This window comes from Prionailurus viverrinus, chromosome A1, assembly GCF_022837055.1.
Source record: "Prionailurus viverrinus isolate Anna chromosome A1, UM_Priviv_1.0, whole genome shotgun sequence".
In the NCBI taxonomy this organism is placed as follows: domain Eukaryota; kingdom Metazoa; phylum Chordata; class Mammalia; order Carnivora; family Felidae; genus Prionailurus; species Prionailurus viverrinus.
In genome coordinates this window covers 3,799,136-3,813,570 of record NC_062561.1, presented here as the reverse complement: position 1 = coordinate 3,813,570, position 14,435 = coordinate 3,799,136, and the positions used below count along the sequence as shown (strand labels likewise).

Here is a 14,435-nt window from a genome sequence, read left to right as displayed (position 1 = left end):
TTTAAAAGAAAACTAAACACGATTCCATTGCTTTACAAACACAGATCTACCTGTGTTAAAGGGCACCCAGCGGCGTTAACACACAGAGCGCCGTCGCTAACAATCCACCTGCACAACATTCGGCATCACTCGATGAGTTGTTTCACAAAAAAAAACTGCGTGTGATTGTGTCGGTATGTATAAACACCAGACCACCCAGTAACGACTTAAAAATTATCAACTCGCTAACTCTGGTTTAACCAAACGAGAACATGCAAATACATAAATGCCAACCCTGGGGACTTAACGGGGGATAATGGGTACAAGGGGGTTGCATCGTCCAGTTATAATCCCACCGAAGAGCGGGTGAGCCACCTGTGATTTTAAGCATCTCTGCGTCTCCGCGAAAACGCCCCAACTAACCCTGGGCAACTTTGTACTCGGTGCATTTACTCTGCTTACTCAGTGTCCGTGGATGGGCTAGTCGCCCATCCAGGGCAATGTTTTTTGGCAAAATCAATCTGCAGCAAACAAATTCTTATCTCCATTCCGTCTCATCCCCGCACCCCCCCCCCCGCCCACGCCGGCCTCCCTCTCCCTCCCCCCTACTCTCCCCCTCCCCCACCCCGGCCCCGACAAAGTTATTTAAGTGCTGTGGCAGAGCGCACACCAGTTAGCAAAGTTTTCTCCCGCAAAGAAAGGCCACCTGTCCCGGCTACGTTTCCCACCTGTGCCAGAGCCCTCACAGCCGGGCGGAGGACGTCCCACGCTGCGTGGGACACGGGGGGTGCCGAGGGAGAGGGGGCGGGGTGGGAAGGTAGCTCCGGGGTCTTGGGCAAGGGCTGCGGAGGAACCAGGCGGCCCCAACCTCGGAGGAGTTCGTTCGGGGGCTGCAAGAGAAGGAAGGAAGGACATCCGGGCAACGGGGAGCGGAGTGGTGGCCCGTGACCATTCTCTCTACCTGCGGTCCTCCTGGCGGTCCGGGCGAGCAAACGGCCACCGCACTTCCCTTCATTCCCGACGGGATGAGACCCCCGGCTTCTCCCCGGAGCGCGCGGGCCTGGGCTCCGTCCTCCTTCCTCGGCGACCGCAGCGACAGCTCTGCTCCTGGGCGGGGGCACCGCTCCCCCCGAGCCGCGGGGGCCCCCATCCCCGCCCGGGCTCCCGGCGCCACCGGCCGGGCGCGAGGGGAGGCGGGGGCCGTTCCCCTCGGCGGGGGGGGGGGGGGGGGAGACTCGGCCCGGCCCCCCCCACCGCCCCGGGGAGGCCTCGCTCTCGCGCGCGCGCCGGACCCAGCAGGGGGCGCCGCCGGCGGGACGCGCCCCCCGGCTCCCCTCCGCCGCGCCCCCTGCCGGCCCCAGCGCCGCGCGCCCCGCACGACCGCGCCCCCCGCGTGCCGCCCGTCCCACCGCCGAGAGCCCCGACAGCACCCCGGCGCCCCCTCCCGCCCTCCGCTCGCCCCCCACGGTCGCGCACGCGCGCGTGTCGCTGAGCAGGGCGCTCGCAGACCCCCGGCTCCCAGCCGGCTCCTCCAGGCTGCCCGCGGGGGGCGCCCTCCTGCTCCCGTCCGGCCCTCGGGCGCCCGCCTCGGGCATCCCGGGCCTGGGGCTCGCGCAACCACCCCTCTTCCCACCTGGGCTCCGGGGCCCCCGCTGCAACAGCCGGCGCATTTCCTAATTTAGGGCGTCCCCGCCGGGGGCATGGTCCCTTGCAGGAGGCTCGAGAGCCTTGCCGGCCACCCTGGGGCTCCGGCAGCGGCGCCCTCTCCTCGTCGACACTCCTGCAGAGCAAGGGCCGACCCCCGCCGCGAGGAGGCACCCCGCGGGATGGGCGGAAGCCCGGTGCCGGCAGAAATGCCGCCGCGCACCACCAGCTCCCTGCGTAGGGCTCCTTCGCAGCGAGCGCTGATCATGACTTTTACGAAGCCGCTTTTACTCTGGTTTTCCCAGGCCTGGAGAGGTGCGCCCCACTGTGTTTCCATGGCCTCCAGGTATCCTGTGAGTGCTGATGTACCTCAATCGTGGATTTTCTGGTTGCGTCCACACAATTGCGCCCCTTTGTCTACACAGGAGGGTGAACTTGGTTTTAGCATTTTTGTGTCTGGAGAATGGTTTGGGTATCTGAAGACGTTTGGTGAATGTGCTCGGGAGGTAAATTCTCTCCTTCCTGCAAGGATCATTTTGGTGTGTTTTCTGATTTATTACTGTTTATTTATTTAGAGAGAAAGCGTGAGCAGGGGAGGGGTGGAGGGAGAAGGAAAGAGAAGCCCCAGCAAGCTCCTTGCCCAACGCGGAGCCCTTAGCCAGGCTGGATCTCAGGACTGGGAGATCAGGACCTGAGCCGAAATGGAGAGTCAGGTTTAACCAACTGAGCCACCCCGGTTGCCCCTAGTTTCTGATTTTTTTTAAAATGGAGTTATGCTACCGTATTGGGAACCAGATGGAAACATAAAGATCCTGGAGAATTTAAACATGTCTCTCATGTAACAAAATGAATAGTCCCAAGGCGGAAATGTTTCTAATGCTCAGATTACATGAAAGCAAACTTTTTCAAAAGTAGAAATGGGGGGGGGGGGGGGTAAGTCAGTGTCCAATAAGAGAAGTCCAACGAAAGGTTTCGTATCACCTCATAGGTGATAGTGACAACCATTTCTTTCAAAAACTTCACTCTCACAAGGATAAATAAGATTGATACAGGTTGCACTATATTATTAAGGACATATGAATCATTTTCTATCTGTTTTGCAGGCAGCATAGTGAAAAGAATTGCGAACTGTTGCTCTAAAAATGTCCTTACTATCCAGCAAAGGTTGCAGGGTGTACGTTTGTGTCAAAGAATTCAAAAGTTATTAATTCATTTTCACTGCCCAAACTAATACGATCTCAGAGTCAGGACTTCTTTTCTGTTGCCTTAGAAAGAAATAACTGGCAACAGTTTGATGCTGTGGAGGGTGAGAACACAGAGGATTCAGAGCACTTGCCATAATTGTCCTGGCAGGAAAGCTAAATACAGCCAAAGCAGTGTGTGGAAAAACCCCAGTCGTGTGTACAAGGGCATGACGGCTCCGGTTTGAGCACGGTATCAGTAAAAAATATTTTGAGCCACCCGGTGCATGTATATTTATTTGTAAGTTATAAGCATTTGTGAAGATACAGTGTATTACATGCCTGAAGTTAACATACTACATTGGAAAACAAATAGAAACTTAAAAAGGAAAGATAAAGGTACACAGGGGAAAAGTATCGGAATGAAGGAGGATCTCTGCACAGGGCTCCCCAATGGAATGGAACAACCATAGTGGTGCAAAGTTTTAAAAACAATCATTTAAAGTGTCTGGAAATTGTCCCAAGGGCATACAGGCAACGAAGGAACATTTGTTCATGAAAATCTACTAAATCTTGGTAAGAAGAGCAAGAATCTGGGCATCTGGTCAATGCCATGGAAACTCTGCTCTGGAGGAATGTGGACGGAGATGATGGCCTCTCTCCCCCAGTTCCTGGTCTAGGATATCGGCTTCTCCCTGGGAGGGGCAGGCCTCCACCCTTCTCAGCCCCAGTCCCCAAGCTGTGTGCAGACGTGGCTGAGAGGTGTGGGGCTTTCCACATATCCAGCCACCACTGGGGGTTGGGGGGGGGGTGGTGGGAGGTGTGGAAACTCTATGCCAGGTATAGTGGGGTAAGAATATTGGGCTTCTACTAATGACCCCACCATAGCTTACTCATAGGGTGGAGGTTCCTCCTTGGGAGAGGAAAACTGAAAATAAATAGCAAGGGCTACAGACCCCAATCAGTGCCCTGCCCATAGAGCACAAGGGTCACTGTGAAGGAAAAGGCTGCTGCCTGCCTCCAGCTCTGGGGCAGCGGGGCAGAGGTTCTGGGCAGTGGGAAACACAGGCTGTAACATGGCCCCACAGCTCTCCCTGAGAAGACGGATTTTATTTTGAAGAGGGTGTGGGCAAGCTCATACCTAAGGACACAGTGGAGATCTTGGTAATGAGCAATTAACAGGACGTTGGAAGCTCCGTGATAGCAAAAAGCTAAATGGTGGACCAGCTAGGAATTTAAGAGAGAAACCCAGGGAAAAAGAAAAAAGCTCCCCCCCACCGCCCCACCACCAGGGTGGAGGAAACCTCAGAGACTGGCCTCAAAGATTACTCCTGCAAAGGGACTGGACTGTAATTGGATCCAGCTGAGGAACAGTTTATGCCTAGGTGTTGTTGAAAATAACAGGGAAATCAGCCAGCAATTAGTGGAGGCTAAGAACTGAGTGTGATATGCACAGAGGCAAACCAGCCAGAAGCTCAACAGGGACTTTGGGGACAGGAGTCTCAGAGGCTAAACAGACCAAGAAAGAAAAGAGGAAAGACTCAAATTCTTCAAGCCAGGAGAGAAAGAGGGACCATCAATATCAACCTTAGAGAAAAGGATTTTCAAGGAATACTGGGAACAACCGTGTACTGACAAATTATGTAATTTACATGATATATGCAAACAAATGCAAAAGAAGGAAACGTGTTCCCTTCCTTCAGCCACGCACAAAAGTTAACTTAAAATGGGTCACAGCCCTCGTGCAGGAGCTTAAAGAAAAGACTCCTAGAAGAAAATATCAGAGTCAATCCTTGTAACCTTGGGTGGGGCAGTCATAAGCAACAAATGAAAAAACCGGACAAATGTGGCTTCACCAAAATTAACAAGGTTTTGCCATCAAGAAAGTGAAAAAACAACACACTGAGTGGGAGAAAATATTTGCAAATCACGTATCTAACAAGAGACTTATAACCAGAGTATGTAGAGAGAACTTTAACAACTCCGCAATGAGAAGACCACTCTGTTAAAAATAGGCAAAGGATCTGGATAGTTATTTCTCCAAAGAAAATACACAAATAACCAGTAATTGCATGAAAAGATACTCAAAACTATTAGCCACTAAGGAAATACAAACCAAAATCACAATGAGATACCACTCCACACCCTCTAGAAAGGCTAAAATAAAAGGAAAAGGTAGGGGTGCCTGGGTGGCTCAGTCAGTTAAGTGTCCAACTTCAGCTCAGGTCATGATCTCCCAGTTTGTGAGTTCAAAGCCCCGTGCCGGGCTCTGTGCGGACAGCTCGGAGCCTGGAGCCTGCTTCAGATTCTGTGTCTCCCTCTCTCTCTGCTCTCCCTTGTTCATGCTCTGTCCCTGTCTCAAAAATAAATAAACACTAAAAAGATAAGAAGACAAATAATAGCAAATGTTGACAAGGATGTGGGGCAACACTACTTTTAGTATGCCAAGGGACATAAAAATGTGTTTTCACACAAAAACTTGTATGCACATGTTTATGGCAGCATTATTCAGCATAATCTAGAAACAACAGAAATGTTCATCAACTAATGGATGCATTAAAAAAATGTACATCCATACAACGGGATTCAGCTGTAAACAGTAATGAAGGACTGTTACATACTGCCATATGGATGAACCTTGAAAACATGCAGGGTGTCACAAAACTGGTCACAAAACATCCACATTATGTTATTTGACTTACGGAAAATGTCTGGAAGAGACACTGAGGGGGTGATCACCACACGCCTCTGTGTATATACTCAAAATCTCTTAATTATATACCATAAGTGGATAAATGTTTATGGTCTGCTAATTATATCTGAATAAAGGTACTAAACAAAGTGCTTATAAATAATAATAGTCACGTGCCCCCAACCCCCAACTCCAGGCACGTTGGGCAAAGTTGGAAGAGAGACAGGCCCAAGTAGCCGTTGTTTCTGCTTTGAAGTTTTCTTCTTCGGTGATTAAAACCAACTGGGAATAAGGTCTCGGGTCGCTTCTATAAAACCCATCCCTTCCCTGACATATGATGACATCCTGGGTTCTTTTTTAATTTTTTGGACTGTATTTTCAAAAGAGGCTCGATAAGTCAAGGGTTCTTTCTGTGACTGTTCAGGTTAAATTGGTACAGTGTATGTGTCAGAATTATCAATTGTGATTTCACAATTCAGAGGGACACCATGATGTGGTAAAAGAACGCTGAACTTTGTGCTAGGGACCCTAGTTAATTTAAATTCATTTCCTACATCCAGCAATCTTTTCTGTGGCGAGAGCTCTCTCTACGGGCCCAAAGCTTTTCAATGTATTGTATTGTATTTTGAGAAGGAGAGAGAGAAAGAGCACAGGAGCAGGGAAGAGGGGCAGAGGGAAGGGGGTTGGGTGGGGGGGGAGAATCTTAAGCAGTTTCCATGCTCAGCGAGGAATCCAATGCGGGGCTCAATCCCATGACCCTGGGATCATGACCGGAGCTGAAATCAACAGCCACTTAACTGACTGAGCCACCCAGGCGTCCCCTAAAATTTATTTTTAAAATTAATCTTTAAAAGTGCCGTTGTCTATTTTATTTTAAATGTTCAATTTCTGTATTAGTGACTGTGTCATAAGAAAGGCTAGAGTTTTGAATGTGCCTGTGTTTCTTACCCGTAGGCAATGTGTACTCCCTAAAATCACTGTAGTTCTAAAAGCCGATGATTCGGAACATCAGTAACCCTAGGAGTGTGTAACTGAAGTCTCACGTGATCTCAAGAGCCTGTCTGGGTCCAGAAATCCAGGCGCTCTGATCTCTTTCTACTGGTCACTAGAGGAACTTGGTTAAATGACTTAAAGTCTTATATCTCCACTTCCTAGTCTACACAGCATAGGGTAAAAATTAGAACTTAATTCATAGGCATGTGGTAAGAAATAAACGAGTTAAGGTTTGTAAAATTAACAGAGCCCAATTGCTAGGATCCAATAAGTTATTTTTTAGTTGGACTTCCCCCGCCCCCCCCCGCCCCCTGCCAAGGCTAATATGGGCCACTTTTCACTGGCTGTTCCAACAAGAAGTTAATATAAGGAAGATACTTCTAAATGTCCCAACTAGCTGACATTTGTTGCAAAGTGCTTCCCATATATATGTTCGTATATACACAATATTTAAACACCATGTTCACACTCACATAATGTGGCACTTAAAATATACATGTGGTGTGGTGTACTTTTAATAGAGTAGTGGATCTTTGCAAATATTCCAAAGAGGTTTGTGAGAAAAAATGATTAGACATGTATAATGCTGCGGGACTCTGCTCGTGTAAGGCCAGAGTCTGGACAGAAAAATTTCAATTTAAACAATATAGGACTACATAGGAGCTTGTATTTTTTTTTCTTTTGCCAAAAAGAACCAGTAAAACAATTTTGGTTCTATTTCTGTCTAATATTTCGTTAAGAAGTTTATTTTAATATCCAACTGTGTTAAATGAATTATTCCAAAATAAAATATATTCCTTTAACCTAATATTGGACTTTATTAGAAAAATTAATGTTTTCCCTTGTTTTTTTTTCCTCACTTATTCACGCAGTGTCAAGAATTTTCTCAAGGCAAAAAAAGATAATGAAACTATTCAAAAGGGACTTTATGGGCCTTTGTGCCCCAGGAGAATCACTCCAGGGCCTTATAACTAAGCGATTCAAAGTTGGGGAGTCGGCCTCCACTTTTTGCAGGGGTCCCCATCAATATTCTGCAGCCCCAAGGGCCAGAGGCTGAAGGAGAGTCAGCGACAAGTCCCTTGACATGGGTAACTACGAGCTGGGGAAAACGGGGTGGACGCATCACAGTGCCTGCTGGTGACAGACTGCTTTATGGGCACAAGGGGGACCTCTCTTTACAGGTGTCCAAGAAATAACTGTTGATGCGTGGCAGATGGAAAGGGGGCTTAAGCACCGTTACCTGTTGTAATGAATTCATATTTGGGCTGTAGAGTCTTTGATCTGAGTGTTCACCACTCATGTTCCTGATTGAAATTTGTGTGTATTTGTCGAAGACTCAAGAGCAGAAGGTGAAGGTCCTCTTGAGTGGACTTGTTTGTTTCCACACGACTTCTTCGGATACTTGGTATAGGCGTGGTTTGAAAAGGTGGTTGGTGGCGTAAGGGGAACCCGGAAATATTAGCGGTGGGATTTAATGGCGTGGTTATTTTTTTGTAAGGCAGCGACTCACAAGATACTTTTCTCTAGTGTTGTGTATCAGTCATTGCTACTACTGCTCTGTGTCACAGGTTTTCTCATCCCAGGATCCAGGTTAAAGGAGGGGCCTTTATCGGAGGCAAGCTGTCCCTAAGGGAAAGATCCAGAGAGCTGATGGAAACACACCACGTACCGGAAAGCTTCTCTTTCCACCCAACACCTGTCAGCCCAAGGACATCAGTATTCCAAAGGAAGTCACCGGCCCGATCCGAATACCAACCGAGCCTCATCGCAAATGCGTATCCCTCTCAAGACACTGGAGGCCACTTGGTCACGGGTAGATGTGTATAATCCTGTAACTTGTTTAGAATCTAAAAGAAAGGGAAGACAAGTAGCTTGGAACAGTAATGCAATCTACCACACAGATGTGGTATTGATGGAGTAAAATTTAATGGCGCCAGATTTTATTCTTGGGTTTTCATTCTCTGTCTTAAAAACTCAGCCAAGTTTTGGGGCGCCCGGGTGGCTCGGTCGGTTAAGCGTCCGACATCGGCTCGGGTCGTGATCTCACGGTTCGCGGGTTCGAGCCCGGCGTCGGGCTCTGTGTTGATAGCTCAGAGCCTGGAGCCTGTTTCAGATTCTGTGTTTCCCTCTCTCTCTGCCCCTCCCCTGTTCATGCTCTGTCTCTCTCTGTCTCAAAGATAAATAAACGTTAAAAAAAAAATCTCAGCCAAGTTTTACATAATTTCAAACTAAAAAGACGTATGGTTTGTGATTTCATTAAATAATTTCACGTGGAATGACACTTCGATTACATTTATGACCGTTACACTTTCTTTCCTTTGCTAGGGCACTGGGGTTTTAGGCTGGGGCGTTCGTTCTTCCCTAAGTCTGTGGATCATTTGGTACTGACTCAAGAACACAACTCCCTAATTGATTTCATGGCTCTCTACGTGTGTATTTTGCAGGACTTTCTTGTTCAATCTACATGTTATAAATCATGATTCACAGGGACAGAAGTCTCTTTCAAGTCCAATACTATTTCTGCAGTACTTTATTGGTGTAAAAATATATTAAACAATAAATAAGAGTACTTTTAAAAACTATTTCTGTACCCATCAAAGATGATAGCTGTTCCAGACGATCTTTGCATACTCTTAATTTTTATAAACTTGAGTTATTTCAGAATATTTCTTTTTATTATCATTAAGGAAATCAATGAACAATGCAGGGGAATTTTGTTTCTGAGTTCCAATAGGGCCATCGTTAACAACAAGTGTTCTGGTGCGCCTGGGTGGCTCAGTCGGTTGAGCGTCCGACTTTAGCTCAGGTCACTATCTCGCACTCCGTGAGTTCGAGCCCCGCGTCGGGCTCTGGGCTGAGGGCTCAGAGCCTGGAGCCTGTTTCGGATTCTGTGTCTCCCTGTCTCTCTGCCCCTCCCCCGTTCATGCTCTGTCTCTCTCTGTCTCAAAAAATAATAAACGTTAAAAAAAAAAACAAGTGTTCCGTGCAACGACCACACAGTCACTTATTTTTTCCTTTTGTTCAATTCAGTTATTTTGCGTGGTGAACATTTCCAATTTCTCCTTGAAGTTCATTCCTTAGCCATAGTAACATTTGGTTTTGTAGAAGATTTTCATTTAGAGTTCTCACATCTAATTTTTCATTGTACTCTCATAATGTCTATGAGAGATGGTCTGTTAAATGATTTGCTACATAGCGATAGACTTTGAAGTTTCGGTAAAATGAACTTACCTTTCTTTAGATCTCTTCTCTTTTCTTTCACTTTATTGAAATCATTTCGATTACCTAATAATGAAAGTTGATGGCCCAGATTTTTTCCAGTGCGTAAACATATTGGCAGCAGTCAGACATATTCGGAAACAGAACGGGCTCTTTATGCCCCTAACATCATTTGTGTATTATTCTTTCAGTGTATAGAGTGTGCCTCAGTGTCTAAAAGTAATCATTGCAGCCTGACAAAATATGTTATTCCTGAAAATTTATCCAATAGAATAATATACCTTTGGTCCTCTTCCTGTTAGCTTTCTACATTTCTTATCCTTTATTTACTGTATATTTTCATTGAATTTTTACAGGAGAAAACCAAACCCCGAATTTAGAATAGTTAAAATTATGGACATCATCTTGTACCACTGTTTAATTTCACTAAATCTTAATGTAATCAAATTTAATATGATTTACAAACTGTAACAAAGTAATTTCTAGAGGCATAGTAATGTTAGACACTATATGTCGTGCCCACCCCTTCTCAACTCTCTCCTTTCCTTCTTCCCCTTTTTGGATTAACAGACATTTTTATTTCAACTTTCCTTCTCTCCCCCGTCCTGTTCTTTTCTGTTTTGTGTTACTTTATTATTTTCTTCACTTCCTTTTTCTTTCCGTCAACTTTTCTTCTTCTGTCCACCGTCTGTTTCTTTTCCACTTATTCGCCTCATTTCATTTCAGATTGTCTTTATTTGATGCTTTCACTTCTAAAATTATCTTCTCTTTTTTCTCGTTCCTTAATTATTCACTATTATACCACAAAGCGATTCATTAAAATCTCTGTTGTGTCACCTAGCATGAGGGACTATTTGAAAATTAACGGGTCTCTATTATGCCTCTCTGATAAAAATAAGATTTAACAGACCAAAAGAGAGCCTAAAGTCTTTGAAAGGTGACGAGTCCAAGTATTACCAGCACTTAAGTAAAAAAAGAAAAAAAAATCTATGTAAGACTGAGTAAGAGAAAAATTCTTCTCCTAACATGCAAGTAAAAGAAACAAATGGTAATTAGGGGAGAAAAGACAAACTACCTGGGTGATAGATTGTGAAGATACGATTAGTACATAATGGGAGTTAAGAGAGAGAAGAAAAATGGACCTAATGCAGGAGGAGACGCGGCAGTGGGGGAAAAAATGAGAAAATTTCTCTTAAAATGAAGAAAGATATGGATATTTACTTAAAATTTCACCATGTTTAAGCAGAATGAAAGAGATCGTAATTTAAAAACTTGAATAGCAAAAACAAGCTTCCGATTATAAACTAAGTAAGCCACGTGGATGTAAAGTACAGGGTAGAGAATACAGTCAATAATATTGTAATAATGCTGGATGGCAACAGATGGTAACTACGTTTATTGTAGTGAGCATTTCATAATGTATATAAATGACAAATCAATGTGTTGTGCACCTGAAACTAGTGTAATACTGTATGTCAACTATACTTCAATAAAAAAGAGAATTTACTGGGGCTCCTGGGTGGCTCAGTTGGTTGGGCGTCAGACTCATGATCTCACTGTTTATGGGATCAAGTCCAACGGGGGGCAGAGAGAGAGAATCCCAAGCAGGCTCCCGGCTGTCAGCATGAAACCCACCGGGGTTCGATCTCATGACTGTGAGGTAATGACCTGTTCAGAAATCAAGACTCAAATGCTTAATGGACCGAGCCACCCAAGAGCCCCATTAAAAAAAAAAAATTACTGACAATATCTAGAAAGAAAAAATAAATGGTTAGTAAGGAGATGGAATCAGCTTTACTTTAGAATTTTTGTGTTAATATTAAATATTGGAAGATGATGAACACATTTTCAGTTTATGACTTAGTAGGATTTGACTTCGGCTAATACAACATTTATGCCAAACAGCAAAAGGGATATTTTCAAATGCGTGAAGACTCCCAAACTATACCACCATGTATTAGCTCTAGAAATATTATTGAATATTTAAGAAACCTATTATACATTGAGAGCGAGTAGTGAAAGGAATAAAAATATCATAAGGTTCTGTTTCTTATGGGAGAGCCTACAAAGACTAACTTGGTCCTTATGTTGACAGAAGAATGTAAGTTTTAAATAGTTTATAATGACAGAGTCATAGAATAAAGTTAGCTGTATAACTTCAAAATCCTAAATTGCCCAAAGTAATTTAGTCTTGGCTGTTTGAAGGACAAAATGAAGGAAATAAAGGAACAAAGAAAACATTAGACGTGTTTTGAATTTTAGAAGAGAAAGAAAATTTAAGAGAACCACACAAAGTATAATGATGATACGATGGACCCTGGATTTGCAAACTCACATTTTCTTCCCATCCTCTTCTCTCATAGAGACGCAGGGAAGCTGCAAACTGAGCTGGAGCTGGTGTCTCAATGTGAGTAAGTTGCTCTAATCACATGTGTGCAGACATCCGTGGAATCCGTGGTGTGGGGACGAGTCAGCCACTTGAGGAAGGAATCCGGACGCAGGCTGCTTGCTTTGTCGTCGTGGATCATGACGGGGGATCTGAGTAATGGAGTAATGGTGAAGTGATGCGTGATGGTATTCCATGATACTCACATGCTTTTGAATGCTCATGGATCCTAAAAAGGGCGGGGGGGATTTCTTTTCTTGGGGAAATTTGGAATGACCGGATCGTATGGTATTTCTTGTCTTTGGATCATATGGCATTTCTATTTTTAATTTTTTGAGGAAACTCTATACCGTTTTCCACAGGAGTTGCACCAGTCTACATTCCCATCAACGGTGCGCCAGGATTTCGCTTTCTCCAAGGCCTCACCAACATTTACTATTTCTTGGCTTGTTCATTTCAGCCATCCTAACAGGTGTAAAGTGACAGCCCATTGCCGTTTTGATTTGCGTTTCCCTGATGATTAGTGATGTTGAGCATCTTTTCGTGTGTCTGTCGGTCTTTGGAAGAATGTTCAGTTCCACTGCCCATTTTTTAAGCAGATTGATTTCTTTTTTGTTTTTTGGTGTTGTGTTTTTAAAGCTCTTTATATATTTTGGATCTTAACCCCTTACTGGATAGATCATTTGCCAATATCTTCTCCCCTTCAGTAGGTTGCTATTTTGTCTTGTTGATGGTTTCCTTTGCTGTGCAAAAGCTCCTTATGTTGATGCAATTCCAATAGTTGAGTTTTTGCTTTTGTTTCCCTTGCCTCAGGAGACGTATCTGGAAACAGTTACTATGGCCAATGTCAGAGTAATTGCTGCCTGTGCTGTCTCCTAGGAGTTTTATGGATTTAGGTCTCACATTTAGGTCTTTAATGTAATTTGAGTTTATTTTTGTACTGAGCCATAAGGTGAAATTTGATAATGTACCCAAATGTTCACAGGCAGCTAAAAGGTAATGATAAGAATACTGTTTACAATGGTCAATACACCTGGGATGATACTAGAAATTAGGAGTAAAAGGAAAGCAGAGATATCCAGTTAAATAATTTTCAACCAAAGGGGCAGTACTGTTGCTTTCTTGGGGGAGTATCTGGAAATAAGTGGGGACGTTTTGGTTGTTAGGCAGCCTGGAGCACTGGTGGCATTTAGGGTCCTTGTGCAATTAATATCCTGAAGTATGTAGACGATTCTTCTGAATGAAGACTTGTCTTTTTCTGAGTGCCAGTGGTGCCTCACTGAGAAATACTGTCCTATGAACTTGGGATTTTTAAAGAATGAAGCTAATAATGGAAATTAAATTAAATTAAATTAAATTAAATTAAATTAAATTGTAAGCTATTCATATAACAGTAAAGGACACAAATAGGCAATACATACACAGAGAAACATAAATGGTCAACAGCTGTAAGGAAAAGATTCCATCATTTAATAAATAACAAAGTGATGATAAAAACAAGATATCTATTCTTCAGATTGGCAAATATTTAAAAAAACATATAGCGTTCAACGTTACAAAGGTTTTTGATAAATGACAATCTCATAAACTGCTAATGAGAGTTTTCTTTTGGCACGAGATTTTTGGAAGACAAATTAAACTATCCATCAAAAATTTTAAGCACTATAGGCTCATTTGGAACAATGATTCTGCTACTACAAATTTTTCTTAAAATAACATTTAGACAGTGTTTTACAGATGAACTTTGAGATTGTCATAATGTGAGTTGTAGTGAAAATTAGTAAAGGACTGTAATTTCTAATCAATAAGGCATTGGTTAAATGAATTATTATATAACTGTTCAGTGGAACATGAGTCAGTCATTAAAACTATGAGGTCAGTTTATGTTGACTTAAAAATGTGTCCATGATGTATTGTTGATAAAAAAGACAAAGGGGTACCAGGGTGGTTCAGTTGGTTAAGCATCCAACTCTTGGTTTTGGCTCAGGACATGATCCCAAGGTTTGTGAGTTTGAGCCTTGCATTGGGCTCTGTGCTGCCCGTGCAGAATCTGCTTGGGATTCTCTCTCTCTTTGCCCCTCCCCTGCTTTTCTCTCTCTCTTCCTCTCTCTCTCAATAAATAAATAAACTTAAAAAAAAGACAAATATTAAGCAGTCTTGTAGAGTAATAACTTTTATCTAAAAAATAGGTATGCCTCTCTCAGTGAGTGCGAAGTTTGGAAGTTTGAAGAATATGCGACTAAATATTGCCTTGGGTGTGTGAAGTCAAGCATTTCTCTTTTTTAGTCTTTGCTTTGCTTCCTGAATGTTAAATAAGGGGATAGGTTTCCAGTACTTTTGA

At 43.9% G+C, this 14,435-nt stretch overlaps 1 protein-coding gene across 4 annotated transcripts in view; it reads right to left on the bottom strand.

Annotated features, from left to right (window-relative positions):
• Positions 1 to 1,151, bottom strand: part of SGCG (sarcoglycan gamma) — a 152,609-nt gene extending 151,458 nt beyond the window's left edge. For 3 of the 4 annotated variants that reach the window (XM_047864029.1, XM_047864024.1, XM_047864076.1), the window contains exon 1: positions 941 to 1,151. In XM_047864029.1, coding sequence (XP_047719985.1) covers positions 941 to 1,129 — 189 coding nt within the window. In that variant the 5' untranslated portion in view covers positions 1,130 to 1,151. The remainder of the gene's footprint in view (positions 1 to 940) is intronic. The other variant, XM_047864038.1, reaches the window with a different exon arrangement.
• Between the last annotated feature and the right edge of the window lie 13,284 nt (positions 1,152 to 14,435).